The following is a 21,320-nucleotide window of genomic DNA, read 5'->3' on the forward strand; positions in this document are numbered from 1 at the left end:
CTCAAGGTCATCCAGCAGGAGGGCGGCGGAGCCGCACTAGAATCCAGGACTTCGGCCTCGCAGGGCCGGGGACTAGTGAGCCTGATCCTTCAGCAGCCCCGCGGGGAGGGGGACAGCAGGGGACGACCAAGAAGTTCTCAGCGAGCCTGCCCGACTGGGCCCGGGGAGGGGGGTATTGGGGGGCTGGGGGCGCGGTGGGGGGACCCTGCCCTTCCTCCCTCTATTCGGTTTCTTTAAGCACCGCCCCCCAGCTCTCTCGGGGCTCAAGCTATACCCCCTTCCCCCCGCCCGCGCGGGCGCGCGCGTGTCTGGGTGTGAGTATTGGGAGGAGGGAATGGGGGGAGGGGGAGGGGCGGGCGCAGCGTCTCCATGGCGACGCGGCGGTGACGTCGCCGCCCGGGGGGCGTGGGCGTCCCGGGCCCGAGTGCGATATTAACCCGGGAGGCGGCGGGCGGGGAAGGGGAGAGGCAAGGAGGCCGGGGAGCCGTGCGGGACGGGGAGCCCGGGCTGGGGCCGGGGAGCCGCGGCGCGGCCAGCACCCGGACCCGGGACTGCCTCCCCGCCACCCCCTCCCCAGCTGCCCCCCAGCCATGAAGACCCCGGCGGACACAGGTGCGGGCGGGCGGCGGGCTGTGGGGGCGGCACGTGGGGGGCCGCTTGCACGTGCGGGGGCCGGGCCGGGCCGGGCCCCCCCTGCCCAGAAAGTTTTGTGCGGGGAGGGGGGCGCGTGGACGGAACCACGCCGCCGGGAGGGGGGGGGTGCGCCGGGACCTGTTGCTCCCGGGGCTAGGTGGCCCAGAATGAAGGGACAAGAGTCGGGGGGAAGGGTTCTGGGGGCGAACCCCCCCCTCTCTTCCCGCCTCCTGAGGAAGCGGGGTCCGGGCCACCGTGGGGGTGAGTGGGGGCGTCCCACCGCGGAGCTGCCCCCTCCCCCGGGTCAGTGTGATCCGGTCCGTGACCTTCAGGGCCGTTTGTGCCTGGGGGGGGGAGGATCTGCCTGAGGGGGGGGCGGGCAGGGGTCCCGGGCTGGCCGCCCCTCCCCCGCCCGCGCCGCCGCGCGGTGGCCACAAAGTTCCCAAAGCTCGGCCCGAACGTTCGAAAAAGGAACTTTTTGTTTCCGACGGTGGAACGCGCGGCTTAAGGTGGCGCCGGGAGGGGGAGGGGGAGACCCGGAGGAGCCGGGGCAGACCCTCCTCGGATCTGCTCGGTCTGGGCGGGGACGCCGGGCGGCGGGGGGGCCGCACCTCCTCCTTTTATGGCCCCTTACTTGTCCCTCCTCTCTTCTCCTCCGCCCCCCGCCCGTTCCACCTTAAGGGGCCTGTTACCCCTCCCCCAGCTTCTGTCTGGGAGGGGGGATTAGCCCCTTCCCCCCCACTCCCCTCCCTCGAGGAGGCCCCCTCCCCCACGCAGCCCCCGGGCTCGGACTTTGGGCTGGGGGAGGGGGCAGTCAGCCCCCCGTCGGAATCCGGCCCGGGGCGGGGACAGGGGGGAGGGGGAAGGAGGGGAGGGGGGCGCCGGGCTGTTCGAACTTGTTTCCTTCCCCGAGAACTTGTGTGTACTCTCCCCCTCCCCCTCCTCCCTGGACTGCTCTTAAAGGGCCCGCAGCCTACTGAGGGTGTTTGGGGATCTGCGGGGGTCCCTGACCCCTGGTCCGCTGGGGGTGGAGGGGGAGGGTCACGCGGGCCTCGTTCCCGCCCCCGCCCCCCAGGGGTAGAGCCCCCAGGGTTTTGGGGAGGGTGGCGAGAGAGTCCGCCCCGGAGGGCTTGCAGACTCTGTGCCCCGGAGCCCCCAGCTCGGGGGCGCGGCCCCCTCCCATTGGTGTGTGAGTGAGCTCTCGTGCAAGATGAGGTGTGGCCCGGGTGCAGCCGCGACTCCATCTGTCCCTCTGTCCTTCGCCGGCCTTTCCATCCTCTCCCTGTTCCCACTTCCTGTTTTTCTCTGGTCCTGCTCTGGCGCCAGCCTCGAGCCTGAGCAGGGGGGAGGGGGCTGCCTGGAGGAGGCAGCGGGCGCTCCCCCAAAGTTATCGGCGGCGGGAGCCGGGGTCCTCCCCCCGGGGGCGGCGGGGGCGCCGTGGCCCGCCGGGGCCCCTCTCCCAAACTTTGCCAGTCCCGCCCCCTCGCCCCGGGCAGAGCGCGGGCGGCCGGCCGGATGGCCGGGGTCCCTGGCGGTGCTGGGCCGGCCGCCCCCCGCGTTCAGGAGCGCGCACCCTCACACACACTCGTGCCTGGCTCCGGGGCCCTGGCGAACAGAGCCCCATTGAGAGACCCTGACGTCACCTTCCCAGGAACAGGCCCTCGTGTATGTGTCTGTGTCTGCGCGCGGCCAGACGGGGCGGGCGGGGGCCGGCCTGGGGGGCCTGCTCCTGCCCGCCCGGCCCCCGCCCGCGGGCCCTTCCCGCTGCCTTTGTGTGTCTCCCTGCCTCGCTCCTCTTCTCCGCAAAGTTTATTTTTAGCTCCCCTGCTCCCCCGCTCCCCGGCCCCATCTCGGAGCGGCGGTTGCCTGGTTACAGGGACATGGAAGCTTGGGGGGGTGGGGGAGAGGTGTCTGCCAGGGAGGTGCTGGGAGCTCCTGCCCCGCTCCCCCCGCGCACCTGGCTCCGGGACCGGCCCGCCCGCTCCCGGGGGGCCCGGCCTCCGCTCCCCCGCGCCCGGCCGGATCCCCGAGCCACTTAGTGCCTTTCTGGCTGCCCTTGGCGGCCCCTGCCCTCCCCCTTCCTCCTCCCCCTCAATTACCGGCTGCATCGGTGCTGAATTATTGATGGGCTCTGGTTGGCCCGGGGTTTGGGAGATGTGAGCGACCGCAGCCCCCTCCCCCAGGGCCGCCCGGCCCCCGCCAGCCTCTGCCCAAGGTTAACGCGGCCGGGCCCGAGAGGTGGGACCCCGGGGGCAGGGAGGCGGCTCGGCCCCCCCGGCTCTCAGACAGTCTGGCTTTCTCTCTCCTGGGGAAGACAGAGGCCCCTGTGTGTGCGCTGACCTCATCGCTGCCATCCACCCCACCCTCTCTCGCTTTTTCCAGACACTTCTCCCCCTAAGGCTGCGGGGGCCGGAGCTGGGGGAGAGGGGCTCATCCTCCCAGGGAGGGGGCGCGCGCCTCGGGGATGTCTGTCGGCCACCTCTTCCTGCCCCTCCCCCCGCTGGCAGCCCTGCCCGGAGCTGGCCGCCCGCCCGGCCCCTGGCACCGGCCCCGGGACACGGCAGCCTCCGGTTTCCTGTTTCTGCCGGTGTCGCCCCAAGCCGCCGTCTCTGTCTCCCTCCGGAGCCGGCCCCGCCGCCCCCTCCTCCCCTCGCCCCGGCCGGGCCCCCCGTGACGCCTCTGTCCCGCCCCCTCCCCAGGCTTCGCCTTCCCGGACTGGGCCTACAAGCCCGAGTCCTCCCCGGGCTCGCGGCAGATCCAGCTCTGGCACTTCATCCTGGAGCTGCTCCGGAAGGAGGAGTACCAGGATGTCATCGCCTGGCAGGGCGACTACGGCGAGTTCGTCATCAAGGACCCCGACGAGGTGGCGCGCCTGTGGGGGGTCCGCAAGTGCAAGCCCCAGATGAACTACGACAAGCTGAGCCGGGCCCTGCGGTGAGCGGGGGAGGGGGCGGAGGAGGCCGTCGGGGAGACCCCCGGGCGCTGAGGGTGGGGCCCCTGGCAGGGCCCGAGGAGACCCCCGGGCGCTGAGGGTGGGGACCCCCGGGCGCTGAGAGTGGGGACCCCTGGCAGGGCCCGAGGAGACCCCCTGGCGCTGAGGGTGGGGACCCCCGGCAGGGCCCGAGGAGACCCCCCGGGGCGGGCCGGTCCTGCAGCTGCCCCTCGGCTCCCCTTGGGGCTGGGGGGCGGGGGCCGTCTGCTTCCCAGGGGAGAAGGGCCTGTGACGCCCGAGAGGGGGGGCCGGCCCGCTGAGGCCCCGGCCCCCTCTTGTCGCCCCCCAGTTACTACTACAACAAGCGCATCCTCCACAAGACCAAGGGCAAGAGGTTCACCTACAAGTTCAACTTTAACAAGCTCGTGCTGGTCAACTACCCCTTCATCGACGTGGGGCTGGCGGGTGAGTGGGCCGGCCTGGGGGGCGGGGGGCCGCGCTCTCCGACCTCCGACCCCTGACCCCGCCTCGGTCTCTGCCTCAGGTGGGGCCGTGCCTCAGAGCGCGCCGCCGGTGCCCTCCGGGGGGGGCCACTTCCGCTTCCCCCCCTCGACGCCGTCCGAGGTGCTGTCCCCCACGGAGGACCCGCGCTCGCCCCCGGCCTGCTCGGCCTCCTCGTCGGCCTCGTCGCTGTTCTCGGCCGTGGTGGCCCGCCGCCTGGGCCGGGGCTCGGTCAGCGACTGCAGCGACGGCACCTCGGAACTGGAGGAGGCCCTGGTGGAGGACCCCAGGGCCCGCCCCCCGGGCCCCCCCGAGCTGGGCGCCTTCCGGGGGCCCCCCCTGGCCCGCCTGGCCCCCGACGCCGGCGTGTTCCGGGTGTACCCGAGGCCCCGCGGGGGGCCGGAGCCCCTGAGCCCCTTCCCCGTCTCCCCCCTGGCCGGCCCCGGCTCCCTGCTCCCCCCCCAGCTCTCCCCGGCCATGCCGTGACCCCGACCCACCTGGCCTACAGCCCTTCCCCCACGCTGAGCCCCATGTACCCCGGCGGGGGCGGCGGTTCCGGGGGGGGCTCCCACTTCTCTTTCAGCCCGGAGGACATGAAGCGCTACCTCCAGGCCCACACCCAGAGCGTCTACAACTACCACCTCAGCCCCCGCGCCTTCCTGCACTACCCGGGGCTGGTGGTCCCGCAGCCCCAGCGCCCAGACAAGTGCCCGCTGCCGCCCCTGGCCCCCGAGACGCCGCCCGCCCCCTCCTCGGCCTCTTCCTCCTCCTCGTCCTCCTCGTCCTCCCCCTTCAAGTTCAAGCTGCAGCCCCCGCCCCTGGGCCGCCGCCAGCGCGACCGCGAGAAGCCCCCGGCGGGGGCCGAGAAGGCCGCGGGGGACGCCCCCCCGGCCCCCGGCCCGGCCCCGCCCCAGATCAAGGTGGAGCCCATCTCCGAAGGCGAGTCCGAGGAGGTGGAGGTGACCGACATCAGCGACGAGGACGACGACGACGACGGGGAGGTCTTCAAGGCCCCGCGGGCGCCCCCCGCGCCCCCCAAGGCGGAGCCCGGCGAGGGCCCCGGCCCGGCCCAGTGCATGCCCCTCAAACTGCGCTTCAAGCGGCGCTGGAGCGAGGATTGCCGCCTGGAGGGGGGCGGCGGCGGCGGGGGGCAGGAGGAGGAGGACAAGAAGGTCAGGGCGGGGACCCCCCTGGCGCCGCGGCGGGTCAGCGCCGACCTCCAGCATGCCACTGCCCAGCTCTCCCTGGAGCACCGAGATTCCTGAGGGGCGCCCGCGCCCCCGCCCCGCCCCCACTTCTGCTGCCTTAATTCTGCCCCCCCGGAGGCCGGCCGGCGGGGGAGGGGAGCAGCCAGCTCTTGGGGATCCCTCCCCCAGGCCGGGGCCCTCGCGGGGCCCCTCTTCTGGACCCTTGCCTGCTTCCTCCTGCCCTCTCCCCTTTTGTATAAAACTTTGGTTTTCTCTTTTTTTAAAAAAAAAATTGGGTGGGAGGGGGGGATCCCAGAGCCTCCATCTCTGTATTTAGGCCCTGGGGAGGGGGGGGGGTCATGTTTCAGGGGAGGGGGCTGACCTCTCCGGGGCAGTTTTTATTGGAAGCGAGGTTCCCGTCCCCTGATTCAGAAGTGCACAGGAATTAAATAACTACAGCTTAGGAAACGAAGCCTTGATCCCCCCTTGGGGCCATAGCACAGTCTCCGTCCCCCTCCCCAGCCTTCTTGCCCTCCCTTCCCTGCTCCCCTTCGGGTCGGGCGGGGGTCAGTGTCCGGGGCCGGCCTTGCCCACCAGGTCTGGGGGTGGGGGAGGGGAGGGGACAACTTTGTACTTAACCAAAAACTTCTTGGGGTGGGGAGGGAGGTGGCGCTGCCCTCCTGGGGGCCACAAGTCTCTCTCTCTCTCTACAAGTGCCTACTGCCCCCTCCCTCTTGCCCTCCCCTCCCTCGCCCCTCCTGTCCTCCCGCAAGCTCTCCCCGGGGGGAGGGGGGCCCCAAACCAAACAGAACTGGAACTCTGGGGGGTGGGGGGACGCAATCAGCCTTATTCTGTATAGCAGGGGTGGGGGCGGGGGGAGGGACCTGGAGAATGTATCAGAGACAATAAAATTTTGGGATCTTTACCCAGCGTGTGGCTGCCTCCGTCCCCCCCCCCCAGGAACATTAAATGGGGTTCTGATGTCCGAGAGGCGCTGGCTGCTGCCCAGTCCTGGGGGGAACCTGGAGCCTCCGGCCAGAGCGCCCTGGAGGCCGCCCCCACCCAGCAGGGGGCTCCAGAGAGGGCCTTTGTCAGCAGCCCCTTTCCCTGGGCCTGGGAGAGGGCAGGGCAGGGAACGGCACTTTCTGCAGGGGGGCCTGTTTGGGGGGCTCCGGCCCTGGGCATTCCCCTCCCCCCAACGGCCCTTTTTCAGAGGCCTTCCCCTGCTGTGTGCCCCTCCCTGGCGGGAGAGTCACTGACCAAAGAGTACTTTGTGAGGCTGGGGGTTGGCGGCACCGGCTGCCAGAGACTAGGTTAAGTCCCTCGCCCAGGGTCTCACGGCCGAATCAGGCTACCTGCGGGCACCTGGTCTCAAACCCCGACTAATGTTCCTATGGGCAAATCCCTTTCCGTTCTGGGTCTGTTTTCTCATCTAAAAATGGGCACCGTTGCATCACCTATTATACTCAGTTCTTGGAGGGAGAAGCCAGGACCCTCGGAGTCCCGGGGAGGGGGCTTGAGCCTCGGACCCTTGCACTGGCTTCCTTGGACTCGGGCTCACTAGGAGGCGAGCTTAGTAGAAGCTTAATAAACCATCAGCCTCCTAATATTCGGTGACATGCTAGGGAAGGTGATCAGGGAGGAGAGGACGGGGACATGCTGCACAAATAAGGGAAACCAAGTGTCAGAGGTGGGGAAGGGAGCTGGCTGAGGGAGGAAACTGAGGCAGAAGAAGGCTGGCTGGGCCCCTGCAGTCTCCTGGGTGATGTAAGTCACTCCCTGGGGTGGGGGCCGCTGGGGGTGGAGGCGCCGGGCTATTTCAGGAAGTTGTTGCCAGGCAACACAGATGCTGCTGGGAGGGTGGCGGTGGTGGGGAGGGGGGGAGAGAAGAGAAGGAAGGATGTCATCACCTCCAGGAGGGGGCTGGGACCCTGCAAGGGTGGAGACCCTGGTTCCCCCCAATTCTCAGCCTCCCTTGAAGAATGGATTTGCTCAGTAGTCCAGAGGCAGCCCCAAGGGATCCCCTTAGCCTCTCCCTGGGATGGTGCTGGCTCTGGCCGGGACCCTAAAAGGAAGGGGTGACCCCTTTACGGTTCCACAAATCTGATCTTGAAGCATCCTTTCAGTTGCACTTTCTATGCCCTTCAGGGAGCCTCGGTCTCCACGCCTTTACCCATCCTGCCTCCCGGCCCCCATCTCACTTAGTACCTCTCTCCTCACTGGCTCCTCCCTCCTTATATAAACCCCATCCCTTTTTGAACTTCTGTCCTGATTGTCTTAGAACCAAGTATCCTTTTAAACAGTCTGTTCCATGCCCTTTAAACATGTCCTTGGCCCTTCCCCCCGAGGCAAGTATCCCCTCTTTGCCAAACCCCCGACTCCCTGATCCAACCCCCGCCTCTCCACGGAGCCCCCGACTCCCTGATCCAACCCCCGCCTCTCCACGGAGCCCCCGACTCCCTGATCCAACCCTCGCCTCTCCACGGAGCCCCCGACTCCCTGATTTCTCCTCTTTACCGAGCCCTAAGTCCCCGGGGCAAGCATCCCCCCTTCATTGAGCCCCTGACTCCCCGATCTATTCCCTTTAATGAGCCCTAACTTCCGGGGGCAAGCACCCCCTCTCCACGGAGCCCCCGACTCCCTGATCTATCTCCTACTGAGCCCTAAGTCCCCGGGGCAAGCATCCCTTCTCCGAGCCCCACACCCCCCGGGGCAAGCAGCCCCTCGTTACGAGCCCCTTTCCCCTTTAAAGGACATGCGCCCGCCCCTTCCCAGCTTAAGAACTGGAGCGGAATGCTGAGGCAGCGGCCCCGCCTCCTCCCAGACCTCCTAAAGTAACGGCAGCTCTCTCAGGGCCGCACCCCGCCCCGCCCCGCCCCGCAAGGGCGGGGCCTTCAGAAGGAGCCGCGTGGCCCACATTGGAACATGCGCATTTCTTTTCCTGGCTGACTACCGGCAGGGGGCGGTGCGGCTTGCCCAAGACGAGAACTACAACTCCCAGTGGCAAGTGCGCGCAAATCTCAGTTTGGGATTTAGTAATTTTCTACATCCCATACCAAAGGTCTCGTTGGAAAATTACACGGATTTTTCTAATATATCCGCTGTCCTCTGGGAACAACGCCATCATCAGCACTGAGCCCTACAAATCTCAGAGCACGTGGCTTTTAACTGAGTTCTACTGGATGCCTACTCGTCCAAAGCTTACCCTCCGCTCAGGGAGAACTACAAATTCCAGAAACCTACACGAGGGAGGGGGCGTAGATTCAAACTGGGACCTCGTGAGGACTCCAATATCCAGAATTCATTGGATTTAGAGAGTGCGAAAAGTTCTCAGCATTTCCGGAGATAGGCAAATTTGTCCTAGAGGACTTCTCTTTCCCTCAATATTGAGAGCGAGTGTTGATACACAGCATCCGTATGCTCCCGGGGGACACTGAGAAGAGTCTGTATGCCAGCATTCCATGGGTGCGCGGGGAGGTTGCACGAAGCGCCGAAGAGAGAAATGGGGACTACATTTCCCGGCATTCCTGAGCAGCGGGGGGAGGAGCTGGAAAGTTGAACATTTCCCGGCGGTCATTGCGCGAGGGCGTTGGTTCCTTGCTTTTATCGGTTAAAGGAAGACTCCACTTCCCAGAATGCTTTGTTGTTCTGTAACCCCTCCCCCACTGGAGGGTGGGCCCGTGACGTATACTCGAGCACTCTTACCATCCATTCATCCTGCTATAACTTATCCCACTGTGTTCTCTTTCCTTGCAGGTGCTGTTGCAGAGGAGCGGAAGCCGAGAGGGGAGGGAAGCAGTTGCCTTTCCCCTTTGCGGACTGCTTCGTCTCTTTACTTTTTTTCAAGCTCTCGCTTGGACCCATAATTTGACAGGAGGGATGGTTTCGAACTTCATCTCCCAGGATCCTCTGTAATTTTGGGTGCCAAAAATGTTACAATGAAGTATTTTTCCCGGCATCCTTCATTGCAGTCCTTGACACGAATTGAGAGTTTCTGGGAAGGGACTACGTGTCCCGACATTCCCTAGAACCCGCTAATCTTTTTCCTCCCGTCTCCCCTCCCCCTCTCCAAGAGAAAGGACAACACTTCGCAGCATTCCTTGGGGACCCCAGTGCTCTCCAGAGACCTGGACTCTTTAGGCGTTCTCAGCGTCCTAGAGCGCGCGGATGCTGTTTCCCAGGAATTTCTGGGGTTCTCTGTTCTACCAGAGCCCCGAGAGCGCGCGCAGACTGCATTTCCCGACAACCTCCAGGGCCCTCCGCTTTCCTCCCCAGTCCCTTTGGAGCCAATGACGTTGCTTCTGAGGAAAAGCAAGGACTCCATTTCCCGGCATGCGCTTCGGGCCGTGCCCCTTCTCGCTCCTGACGTCGAGCGGCCGCTGACTCCATTTCCCGGTACGCTCCGCGGGGTCGGGCCGACAGTGTGAGCGTGCGCGAACTGCATTTCCCGGCGAGCCCCGCGGCGCGGAGCCGGAGCCGCAGCCGCAGCCGCAGCCGCAGCCGGAGCCGGAGCCGGAGGCCGGAGCGGCCGCGGCCTGGAGCGGAGCCGGACCCCAGCCCAGCCCGGCCCGGCCGGGGCCCCGGGGAGCAGCGCGGCGGCCTCTGAGGCGCCATGAGCGGCGGAGCCCCGGGGGGCGGCGGCGGCAGCGACAGCATCTCGGGCCGGGCCCGGACCACCGCGCCCGGAGAGCCGGGGCCGGCGGCGCCGGGGCCGGGCGGAAGCGGATCAGGCCCTGCGCCCGCCGACTCCAAGACAGGCGGGCCGGGCTTGGCCCCCGCCCCTGCCCCGCCGGCCCCGGAGCCAGCTTCGGGCCCCGGCCCTGGTCCTGCCTCCGGCCCCGTTCCTGGTCCCGGCCCCGGCGGCTCGGGGACCGTGAATGCGGCCTTGGCTTCGGGCTCTGGCGGTGGCGGCGGCGGAGGAGGAGGTGGCGGCGGCGGCGGAGGAGGAGGGGGCGGCGGTGGCGGAGGCTCGAGCTTCCCACCACCCGCCGTGAAACTGGGCCGTGAGTAGGGGGCGGGGGGCGGGGCCAAACGGGGCCTCTGTCCTGCCCTCCTCCTTTCTTCCCCGCCGCTCTCTGGAGCTTGTCCTCTGTCCTGCCCCGGCTGGTGGAGGGCGCCCCCCCCTTCCCCCCGGCCTGAGCTCGCAGCCCCCGGGCCTTTCTTGGACTTGGGGAGGGGTGCAGGTAGTCCTCATCCAGGACCCCTTCTATTCCTAGCCAGAGGCTGAGTCAGTCAGCCGGATCTCTGAGTGCTCGTGGGGGGTCACAGAGTGCCTCTTCTTCCCCCAACCCCCACAGGTACCACTAAGGGGGCTGAAGAGGTCAAAAGTCACCGGCCAGCAGTCTTGTCTCAGCCTTTCCCCCCCAACAGTAAGGTGGCCCTAGGGGCTGGAGGTTAGAGGTCAGGGGCCCTTCTCCCCCCATCCCCAGCTGAGGAGGGATGCTGAAACCAGCCCCTTGTCTCCCCCTTCCACAGACCCACAGGTCTTGGGAGAGAGGATGGCAGGCTACAGGTCAGCCAGAGACCAAGCGTCAGCTCCTTCCCACCAGCCACAGTGAGGGCAGGGGGTGGGCCCGAGGGGTGGGCGCGGGCTGGGGGAGCGGGGAGTTCCCATGCTGCTCTTCTCCAGGTGACAGTGGCAAAGTGACCACGGTGATGGCGACCTTGGGGCAGGGGCCCGAGCGCTCCCAGGAAGTGGCCTACACTGACATCAAGGTGATTGGCAACGGCTCCTTCGGTGTCGTCTATCAGGCCCGCCTGGCGGAGACCGGGGAGCTGGTGGCCATCAAGAAGGTGCTGCAGGACAAGAGGTTCAAGGTACCGAGCGGGGGGGCCCGAGGCCCGCAGAGGCCGGTGGGGAGGGAGGAAATCGTGTCGGGAGGCGGGCCGCCGGGCTGGGGGCCGTGGGGTCGGGGGCACGGCAGGTCCAGGCCCAGGACCCAGGGTCTGCGCTTTGGACCGCACAGGTGTTAAAGGTCAAGCCTCTGGGAAGCAGCGCTCCGGGGGGTCAGGGAGTGGGAGAGCTGAGGCCTGAGGAAGAGCACGATGCGGGGGGGGGGGGGGGGGTCGGAGAGGAGGAGAACAGGCTTGGAGAGGAGGAGAACAGGCTTGGGGCGGGGGGGGGGGGGGCGGGAGGGAGGGGGCTGTAGAAAAGACTCACGGCTGCCGCCAACCTGAGAGGAAAGGGGGAGCTCGTTGGTGCCGTGAGGGAAGAGGGAAGGAGGGGGTCTCTAGGAGAGCTGGGGTCCAGAAAGAACAGAGACTTGGGAAAAGGCAGTTTGACAGGAGAGGACCTGGGTGCGAATCCTGTTTGGGCCAGGGTTTGCCTGCTTCTCCCCGGACCTCCCCCTTCCCCTGGGCTGGCTGGTTTCAGCTTTCAGGAAGGTCCTTCCGGAGACGGGCGTCAGAGGCTTCTCAGCAGAAGGGGTTCCTGGAAGATGGCGTCCCGGGGGCCAGGAGCACAGAGAACCGTGGTGTGGGCTGGGGACGAGGGGCCGCGTGGCCCCCAGGCTCAGCTGGGCCCTCCCTCTCCCCAGAATCGGGAGCTGCAGATCATGAGGAAGCTGGACCATTGCAACATCGTGCGACTTCGCTATTTCTTCTACTCCAGCGGGGAGAAGGTGAGGCCCCGAGGCCGGCGGCTCCTTCCTCCCAGCCCCTCCTGCTCCCGGGATGGGGGATGGGGCGGGGCTGGGCCCCCTGCTCAGCCTCTTCCCCTTTCCCCGAGGCAGAAGGACGAACTCTACCTGAATCTGGTGCTGGACTTCGTGCCTGAGACCGTTTACCGAGTAGCGCGGCACTTCACCAAGGCCAAGCTGACCATCCCGTCCATCTACGTCAAGGTGGGACTCGGAGCCGTCTGGGGCCTTTCCGGGAAGCCCGGGCCCATCCGACGCAGGGGCGGGGTCCTCGTGGCGCAGAGAGGGGCCAGCTTGGGGGCCTCCCAGGAGCGCGAGAAGTAATTGGAGGAAACATTCCGTTTCAGTCAGGTGGCCTCGAACTCGGCTGTACCCCTCTCCCTTAGGTTCGCAGACCCTTTGGTTTCCGGACCTAGTCTGGGTCCCCTAGGGTGGGCACCCAGAAGTAGCTGTAAAAGACCCACCTCCAGTAGGGGTCCCGGGCCTCTGGCATCCCAAAGCAGGGGCTAGAGGGAGGAGGCGGGGGGGGCCGGTGCGGGCAGGGCCAGTGGCTGGGCCTTAGGGCCTTGTGGAGGGTCTCTCGCCTGAGTCAGAAGAGCATCAGCTGCTTCTGAGCTTGGCTCCCTTCCTTGCCGGGGGGTTCGCTCCTTGGCACGTCTGACATAGAGACAGATGTCTCTGCGATTCTGCCCGCCGCTTCTGGCTGCAGAATCAGTCCTAGAACCGGGACAGCCCCCGCCTCGGTCAGGCTCACAGCAGGGGTCGGCCCGACTCCGCCAGGGCCATCTGACTGTGGCTTTAGCACAGCTTCCAGAGTCCCCGGGGTCCTCCCGGGGCCGGCTTCCCGTCCTGACCACCTTCCTCTCCACGCTCCCGCTTACGGCAGGGGCCTCGTGCCCCAGCTCTGCCATGGGCTGCTCTGCGACTCCTGGTGAGCGAGACCTTGACACAGCGAAGGGGCTCAGAGGGCAGGAGCCCCCGGCCTTTCTGGGGTCCCGGCTCAGGCGGGGGGCTTAGCCCGTCCAGGGCTTGGCTCTGGGTGGTGGGCAGCTAGGGAGCTGTCAGTCACTTGGGGTCCTGGAGCAGGGCCTTCGCACAGACTTAGCCTGGAAAGGCCCGGACCAGAATCCCTTTTACTGTGCTCTCAGCCAGCGACGGACCCCGCAGCGTCTCCCGGAGGACCTTGAGCGACAGAGAGCTCGCCGCCTGTTTTTTGGGAGGCACCCGCCTGATTAATTAGAGCGCGGCCCCCAGGGATCCCGAGACCGGTGGAGACTCCCTCGACCCTTTCCAGGAGAGCGTGGTGGCGGGCTCCTGCTTCCCCTGACGCTCCCCCTCGCCCCCAGGTGTACATGTACCAGCTTTTCCGGAGCCTGGCCTACATCCACTCGCAGGGCGTGTGCCACAGAGACATCAAGCCGCAGAACCTGCTGGTGGACCCGGACACCGCTGTGCTCAAGCTCTGTGATTTTGGCAGGTGGGCAGAGCCGGGCCCGGGGCCGGCGGGCGTGGGGGGAGGGGGGGCCCCGGGGCCCGGCCAGCCTTCATCCTGCCCCTTTTTATGGTCCCGCAGTGCTAAGCAGCTGGTGCGCGGAGAGCCCAACGTCTCCTACATCTGCTCGAGGTACTACCGAGCCCCCGAGCTCATCTTTGGAGCCACCGACTACACCTCGTCCATCGGTCAGAGCCGCCAGGAGGCTGGGGGGTGGGGGGAGGCCCCGGGCCCTCACTGGCCCTCCTGCGTTGGGTTCTGGGCGGGCCAGGCTCACTGTGGCCTTTGGGGATTACGGCAGTTGGGAAGAGGGTTCCTCCCTCCCAGGGGGTGGCGTGCAGGGAGGGCCTAGCAAGGTGGGGCCCGACCTCGCCCGCTGACGCCCTTCCCTTTGCAGACGTGTGGTCGGCCGGCTGCGTCCTCGCCGAGCTGCTCCTCGGCCAGCCCATCTTTCCGGGGGACAGCGGGGTGGACCAACTGGTAGAGATCATCAAGGTGAGCGCGGAGAGTCCGAGCGCGGCGAGGGCACTAATGGGGTCCGAGCCGCTAACGAAAGCCACGTTCTCTGCAGGTGTTGGGGACGCCAACGAGGGAGCAGATCCGGGAGATGAACCCCAATTACACCGAGTTTAAGTTCCCCCAGATTAAGGCCCATCCGTGGACAAAGGTTTGGCCAGATTTTGTTTCGTTTTGGGGGGAGTAGTGGCTCTGGGTCCCAGGACCCCGTCCCACTGGGGGAGGAGGCTCACAATTGCCCCGTCTGGGCAAGACGAGGTCCCCTTCTTCCTCTGGGCCTCCTGGGCCTTCAGGTCTTTAAGTCCCGGACACCACCGGAGGCCATCGCGCTGTGCTCCCACCTGCTGGAGTACACCCCTGCCACCAGGCTGTCCCCCTTGGAGGCCTGTGCCCATAGCTTCTTCGATGACCTGCGCAGCCCGGGGGCCCAGCTCCCCAATAGCCGGCAGCTGCCCCCCCTCTTCAACTTTAGCCCTGGCGGTGAGTTGGGGGGGAGCAGAGGGTGAAGAGAGACTGGGAACCTGACTTGGGGGAGGGGAGGTAAGAGCTGAGATGAGACTGGGGAGCGTGGAGACTCTGGCCCCCTCCCCTGCTCATTTCTCATTTCTGTCTCTCTCCTACCCCTTCCTCTACCCCCGTCCCCTGCCTCTTTTTGTGTATCTGTCTCTTCTTTTTCTATCTTTCTGTGTCTCTGTTTGTCTCTATCTCTCTCTTTTTTTCTTTTCTGTCTCTCTGTTTGTCTCTATCTCTTTTTCTGTTTTCTCCTTTTTTCTTTTTCTGTCTTTTTCTATCTGTCTCTCTGCCCCTTTCTGCTTCCGCCACCCTCATTTCTCTCCCCTCCCCTCTCATCCTGGCTGCCCTGACCCCCCAGAACTCTCCATCCAGCCGAATCTCAATGGTATCCTCATCCCTTCCCACCTGAGGACCTCCGCCACCGCCGTCTCCTCCCCCTCATCCTCACATGGTGAGTTTGGGGACTCGGGGAAGTGTTCCAGGAGGAGCCTGTTGAGCAGTCGGTCAGTGGGGGGGGCCTGGCCCTGACCGTTCCCTATGTTGCCTCAGGTTTAGGGGAGAACCCGGAGCGGCCGGGACAGGAGCCTTCCACATCTGTAGCCAACAACTCCTGAGGCCCCAGGTCGGCCCCTCCCACCTTCGGTCCGGAAGCCCTGGCCCGGAGGCCCGGGTCCTAGAGCCTGCCTTCTCCCCATCCCTGGCTGGGGTCAGTTTTTAGATGGGGGACAAGGAAAGGGGAGAAGAAGGCTGAGACCCAGGTCCCTCCTACCTCACAGAGGCAAAAGCCTGGCAGGGGAAATGGAGGAGGGGGTGCCCCCTGACCCCCTTCACCCTCTGTTCCTCCCCCTCCCCCCGCACTGGGCTGGCTGGCCAAGCTAGCTTTTTAACAGAGGATTTTAACTGGGTGTTGGGGGGTGGTGGAGAGAGAAGGAAGAGGCTCTCTGGGCTTGAGCACTCCCCCCAACCCCTGCCACCCCCCCATTTGTCCCTTGTAAATAGGACCAGACCCTGCCTCAGGCCCCCTTTTTCCTGACCCCTTCCCTTCTCTTCTCCCGGGTGTAAATAGATTGTTATAATTTTTTCTTAAAGAAAATGTTGCAATGATTCGCGCCGCCCATCTCCCTGCCCCAGCTGTGATCCCATCCGACCTCCCTGCTGCCCTCCCAGCCCCCCTCCCCTTGCCCCCATCCCCCCGGGACAGGGAGGGAGGGGGGCTGGGGGAGCCCCGATGTCTTAGTTCCCACAGTAGGGTTTGCCTGTGTACAGAACTTTCCGTTCAATAAATTATTGGCATGAGAAGGAGCTGCCTCTGCCCCTGGTTTCCCTTGGGGCAAGCTGGGGATGGGGGGAGTGGCTGGTCCCCTGAGCAGGCCCTTTCTCTCCTGAGCCTCCCTCTCCCTGCTGGGCAAGGAGAGCCTTGGCCTCCAGCCTTTCAGCTGGGGTTCCATGCCAAATTTCATTCCTGTAGTGCCTGCTTAGGGCTGGAAAACATGGATCCCCTCAAAAAAACTCTCTGGGGCCAAACACATTTACAGGGAAAGGCCCCGAGGCCCACGTTAAGTGGTTAGGGATTTGGCTGAAGGTGCAGAGGGCCACGGGAGTTGGGAAGAGGAGGGACTTGGGGCTCCCCCGGTCCTTGTCACTGCCTGGAGTGGGGCCCAGTCTGCTGTCTGGGAAAGGGCCTTGGGCTGAGAGAGTGGAGGGGGTGGTGGGGCTCCAGAGAGAAGAGCGCCTTCAGTTATTGGAGTGAGGGAACAAGCAGATAGAGGCAGACCAGGGCCCTTCTCCACCTGGGGCGGACAAGGATGTTGGGGGCATGTCGGGGGGCAGAGGTGGCATCCAAGCTCACAGTTAAGTCTGCCCGGTCTGGCCCGAGCGTGGCAGACCAGGGCTGTGGGGGCCCCTGCTGCACGGTCCCCTTTGTGGTGGAGGGCAGGCTGCCTGAGCCTCTGACTGGGGGGGTCTCCCGTCTCTTGGACATTGTCCTGCCCTTTGGGCCCCTCTGACCTCAGTCTCCTCCAGGGTCTGTTTGGGGCCCTCCATGCTCTGCTGTTGACCTTGATCTCACCAGCTACCAATCAGCTCTCAGATTTGTCCAGCCCCGTCCTGTCTCCTACCATGGAATCTCAGCTGTCTATCAGATATTTTTAATTGGGGCCTCATCATCCCCCAGCGCACCCTCACTCCGCTGTTAGGAAGAGGACAGCCCGTCCTCCTGGACCCCTTACTCTCCCCTCCTCCCCCTGGGGGGCTGCCTGCCTCCAGCCTCTCGTCATTCGTGTCCAGGTCACCATCCAGGCAGCTCCAGTAGGGACTCCTTGTCACCCGCAGGATCACACACAACCATTCGGCTTGCCAACCAAGCTTTCCGCCCGTTGAGGGCTCTCTGGGCAGCGGGGCTCTCCTGGTTACTGTCCACAAACCCTGCATCTTCTGACTCGGGGCATTCTCACTGGCCCCCAGTCCCCCACATCACTCCCGACTTGTCCAGTGTAGCTGTGGTTTCTATGGACCACTGGTTGGTTGGTCTGGAGCGAGGAGAGCAGTTGGGCCCTTCTCCGTATCCCAGCGCTGGGCGTGTGGCAAATGCTTGGTGACGGACAGCCTGGGCACTCTCCGGGTCCTTGCGCCAGGACCCCGCTTGGAGGTCACTAATGTGGAAGTTGCCTGTGGGGCGGATCCCTTGGGTTCTGACTTTGTGACACGAGGGGATTTCTTGGGGTGGATGAGCAGCTCGCCCCTGGAGGGCTTCCTCATTTGCTAAAAGACCATTCAGCAGAGCAGAAAGGGACACTTGGAGGGAAGTTCCAGTCTCAAGGATGAGTCCCTCAAGTTGCCAGAGGTGAAGATTCGATTTTTTCACTGGATTTGCTCACCTCCCATTGGGTGATTGTCAGGACTTCATCACGGGGCTCCCCACGTGGCAGATGCTTTTTAGCTACTATCCCATTCCCCAAATGCTTATTTAGGGACCCGTTGCTCACTACGCTTGTGAATTGGTGGCCCCAAGGGCACAGGACTGGCCAGTTGGTCACTCATCAGGAAGGAGAAAGTGGGGGGGCTCCTGTTTCAAGTTGTTTGGATCAGGCACCTGAAGCTCTTGCCAACCTGGAGGTGCAAGAGAGACGAGCAGAGACGAGGAGGGGCATTTGAAACCATATATCAACATCCAGTGACCTGGGAAAGGGGAAAGGGACGGCAGGGAATGGACTGCCCTGGGTGGTAGGGCCAGGAGGAGGTGCTGGTTGATCCCATTAAATGGCTACTTGTGGGACTAGGTGAGCTAATGCCGAGATTGTCTGGGGGTCCAGTGGATCCTTTTTGCTATCCTAATTCACTTGGCTTCTGTGCCCAGGGAAGGACCTTGGAAACCAGATCTCAGAGGACCGCTAGTGACCACCTCATGGTGACTGAAGGACACCCATCTCGTCTCCCAGCACATTTGTCCCCACTTAATTGGGGAAACGAGCTGTGACTGGAGCAGCCTCGGTCCCCCAGAAGCTGGACACCTGAGGCAGACAAGACTCAGTTTGGCTCCCACAAGTCATTGGGTTCTGGGGGGGGGGGGAGGGGGGAAAGGGGCCTTAATTTCCTAACCTATAAAAGGAGATTGGAATCTTGTCTCCTTTATGATCATCTGGAGAAGGCAGATTTCTACTTCGTTAGCATAGTGATATCAATGCAAATTCATTTATTAAGAACCCAGCCCCGACCCTATCTCCACCTGTCACACAAAAGCAGCGTCCAGGTGCAGCAGCCCCCCAGTCCCACCTGTGCCTCCCAGGTGCAGCCCCCCAGCCCCCAGTGCCACCTGGCACAGCTGCAATGTGTCCACTAGGGCAAGGGGCTGGGAAGTCTCGATGATGGCGATGGTCTCACCCAGTTCTGTGCACATGATGGTCTGCTGGGGGGCTGGGGCTGGGGGAGTGGGCGGCGCGGCAGGTCTGGGTGGGGGTTTGGGCTCATCGCGCCCCGCGGGGCCCCGCTGGGGGTGTCGCAGCCCGGCCCGGCCCAGCGTCCCGCCGCCGGCTGCCCCTTTCCCGTACAGGCTTCTCACAGTAGCCAGCCGGGCTTGGAGGCGCGAGGCCCGGGAGAAAGCTGCCGACCGGCTGTGCAGCTGCCGATGCTGCTGCAGGTTGGAACTCTGGGTGAAACGCTTCCCACAGTCGGGGCAGGGGTAGGGACGGGCCCCCGTGTGGGTCAGCTGGTGGCGGCTGAGGTTGGCTAGCGAGGCGAAGGTCTTCCCGCAGGCGTGACACTGGAAGGGCCGCTCGCCCGTATGGGTGCGCAGATGGTTGCGCACGTGTACCAGCTTCTTAAAGCCCTTCCCGCAGACCCCACAGCGGTGCCGCCGCTCAGGCGGGGAGTGCACGGCCCGCCGGTGCCTGTTCAGCCGGGCTGCAGAGGCAAAGGCCTTGGTGCAGTGTGGGCAGGACAAGGCCGCAGGGGCCAGTGGGGGTGGGGGGGTGGGAGGGGGCGGGGGGGGCACCCCGCTCTTGCCCGCGTGGGTCCGTCGGTGGTAGAGAAATTTTGTCATATTGCTGAAAGTCTTGCCACAGGGGCAGCGGTGCAGGGGATTGGCCGTGTGTGCCCGGCGGTGGGCAACCAACGTGAGCTCTGTCCCAAAGCCTCGGCCGCAGTCCACACACAAGTAACGGGCCTCGCCCCGGTGCAGCCGGAGGTGCTGCTCCAGGGACGTGGCTTTCTTGAAGACTTTGGAGCAGGCCGGGCACTCGTGAGTGCCCCCGACATGGGCACGGCCGTGAGCCAGGAGACGGTTGGCGGAGCTAAAGCCACGCTGGCACTGGGCACAGCGATGGAGGGTGGTGGCCGGAGGGTGGGCTGCCCGCCGGGGCCTCCGCAGCCCCTTCCCTGGGGCCCAGGGGCCCTGGCCTTCAATGCACTGGCGGCCATGGGGGGCTCCTTCATCCTCTGCTACAGGTCCCTCTGTGCAGGGTCCCTCCTCCTCCTCTCCTCCATCTGCCTCCTCCTTCTCCAGGGAGGCAAAGTGAGTGCCCTGGTGCTCTAAAAACTCCTCCGGGGTGTCCAGCAGCTGCGCACACTCGGGGCACTCGTAGGGGTCCATGGTGGCCCTGGGCGAGGGGGGCGGTGGCTCCGGCTCCTCGGGCGCGGGGCAGGCCTCACAGTGGGCCAGCCAGAGGTCTGGGGACAGGAAGAGCTCCTCGCAGTTGCCACAGTGGTACTGGACCTGGCCCTGAAGGGGGCCGATGGGGGGGTCTGCGTCCTGGGTGTGGGCGTCCTGGTGGGCCAGCAGGGCCTCGGGGGACAGCAGCAGCTCCGAGCAGTCCAAGCACTGGAAGTGGCTGTCGTGGGGCAGCGCGCCGCTGGGGAGCTCGGGGGGCTCGAGCTGGGCGTGCTGCTGCTGGTGCATGAAGACCTCCTCCAGCGTGTCGTAGAGCAGGCCGCAGGCCGAGCAGATGTACTGGTGCTGCAGCACCAGCGACTCCGGGCCCGCCGCCCCTTCCGCCCTGGCCGTCAGCGGCGTCCCGGCCCCAGCGCTGCCCGGCCCGGTGGAACTGCTGTGTCTAGCCTCCATCGGCCGCCTGCTGGGTGAGGGCCTGGGGCTTGAGCCCACAACCACCGCCTGGGGGGGAAACTGAGGCAGGCAGCTCTGCCTGCCCGGAGGCCCCGCCCCTGCCGATGCCCCGCCCCCGCCAGGCCCCGCCCCCGCAGAGGCGCGCCGCCCCCCTCTCCTTGCCTGTCTCTCGGGTCTCTGGTCTCCGCCTCTTGGGGTCACGGGGTCACGGAGCCGCGGCTGCAAGAACCTGAAAAGAGTTTGGGCTCAGCGGGGGTGGGCCAGAGATCTCCCAGTGTCTCTCCCTCAATGTCTCTCACTCTGTTACTCCTCCCTCACTCGTCTCTTCCTCAGTGTCTCCCTCAGCTTCTCGTTTCTGTCTCTCCTCCCTCTGTGACTCGAGGTCTTCCTCACCCTTTGCCGCCTGTTCTCGCCCCCCGTCCCCCTCTTACCGGCCCCGCCGCCGTCTCCGCTCCCGTTATCGCCGCCGCCACAGTCGGAGCGCACCCCGCACCATTGCCGCCTCCCATTGGGCACCGCGGGACCCAATAGGCGCTGCGGGCAGGGGCGGGGCGAGGCGCTCAGGGGCGGGGCTGACGAGCTCAGGGAGGCGCAGGCGCGAACCCCTCCCAGGGCGGGACCGAAGAGGAGACAGAAGTGGGGAGGGACTCGAGGCGCAGGCGCAGGGCCGGGCAAAAGCGGCCGGGTTTGTTTAGGGCCGCTAGGCGGCGTCACTGTGCCCACAGCGCTGTACTTGGGAGCCAGAAACTTCCGAGTTCTGGAGCAGACCCAGACGTGAGCGTTATGTCTCTAGCCAGGTCACTTCTTTTTGCCTCAATGTTCCCCAGGGTGAAATGGGAATCCTCGGAGCTGCCCATAATGCACTTCACGGAGCGCCTGCAACGCGCCCAGCCCTTGCTGGCTACCTGCTCCCCTTCCTCCTCCCCCTCCTCACCCACAGCTCGGCGCCAAGGAGCTGTCCCTGACTTGGAGACGGAGCTCCAAGATGCGAATCCTGTCTTTCACTTGTAGCTCGTGACCCCAGTTCTTTCCAACTCGGGGTTCCTCGCCCCACCCTTTAGCCGCACTCCACGTCTCTCTCCCCCACTTTGAGAAGCTGCTGAAATCCAGACCATTTTGGGGGGCACGGGGCGACTCCGGATTTGCTGGATATGCTTCTCTCTTTTCCCCTTATCTCCTCTCCCTTAACGTACGAAGTCCCTGGTACCCAGTAAGCGTTTAATAAATGCTTATTTAATTGCCTTAAAGTTGAAGGGCTTTGCGGGTGGGGCACAACTGTGCCCGGTGCAACCCCAGAAAGGGAGGAAGTGGATGCCGAGGAAGTTTGTGTTTGGGGAGTCTGGGGACAAGC

General features: G+C 65.4%; 3 protein-coding genes across 5 annotated transcripts; 2 read left to right on the top strand and 1 right to left on the bottom strand.

The window, feature by feature from the left end:
- Nucleotides 1–221: 221 nt before the first annotated feature.
- ERF (ETS2 repressor factor) lies at nt 222–6,178 on the top strand. The gene is given in 5 exon segments (XM_051989505.1): nt 222–612; nt 3,333–3,567; nt 3,915–4,030; nt 4,110–4,547; nt 4,550–6,178. Coding segments are annotated over 5 exon segments (1,593 nt in total). The 5' UTR covers nt 222–590; the 3' UTR covers nt 5,332–6,178.
- A 3,672-nt stretch (nt 6,179–9,850) lies between these two features.
- Nucleotides 9,851–17,950, top strand: GSK3A (glycogen synthase kinase 3 alpha). Of its 3 annotated transcripts, none has more exons than XM_051989507.1 (12): nt 9,851–10,256; nt 10,551–10,622; nt 10,883–11,070; nt 11,790–11,873; nt 11,985–12,095; nt 13,238–13,368; nt 13,465–13,571; nt 13,781–13,878; nt 13,955–14,050; nt 14,193–14,379; nt 14,771–14,863; nt 17,768–17,950. In XM_051989507.1, the coding sequence occupies exons 1-12, from the start codon at nt 9,866–9,868 to the stop codon at nt 17,803–17,805; spliced, it is 1,596 nt and encodes a 531-aa protein (XP_051845467.1). In that variant the 5' UTR covers nt 9,851–9,865; the 3' UTR covers nt 17,806–17,950. The 3 variants fall into 3 exon arrangements, with proteins under 3 accessions (XP_051845467.1, XP_051845466.1, XP_051845468.1); XM_051989506.1 differs by lacking the exon at nt 17,768–17,950 and adding an exon at nt 14,962–15,714; XM_051989508.1 differs by lacking the exons at nt 10,551–10,622; nt 17,768–17,950 and adding an exon at nt 14,962–15,714.
- A 133-nt stretch (nt 17,951–18,083) lies between these two features.
- ZNF526 (zinc finger protein 526) lies at nt 18,084–20,082 on the bottom strand. The gene has a single exon (XM_051989504.1). It carries the CDS (start codon nt 19,967–19,969, stop codon nt 18,140–18,142), a length of 1,830 nt encoding a protein of 609 aa, XP_051845464.1. The 5' UTR covers nt 19,970–20,082; the 3' UTR covers nt 18,084–18,139.
- Between the last annotated feature and the right edge of the window lie 1,238 nt (nt 20,083–21,320).

Source organism: Antechinus flavipes, chromosome 3, assembly GCF_016432865.1.
Source record: "Antechinus flavipes isolate AdamAnt ecotype Samford, QLD, Australia chromosome 3, AdamAnt_v2, whole genome shotgun sequence".
Lineage (NCBI taxonomy): Eukaryota > Metazoa > Chordata > Mammalia > Dasyuromorphia > Dasyuridae > Antechinus > Antechinus flavipes.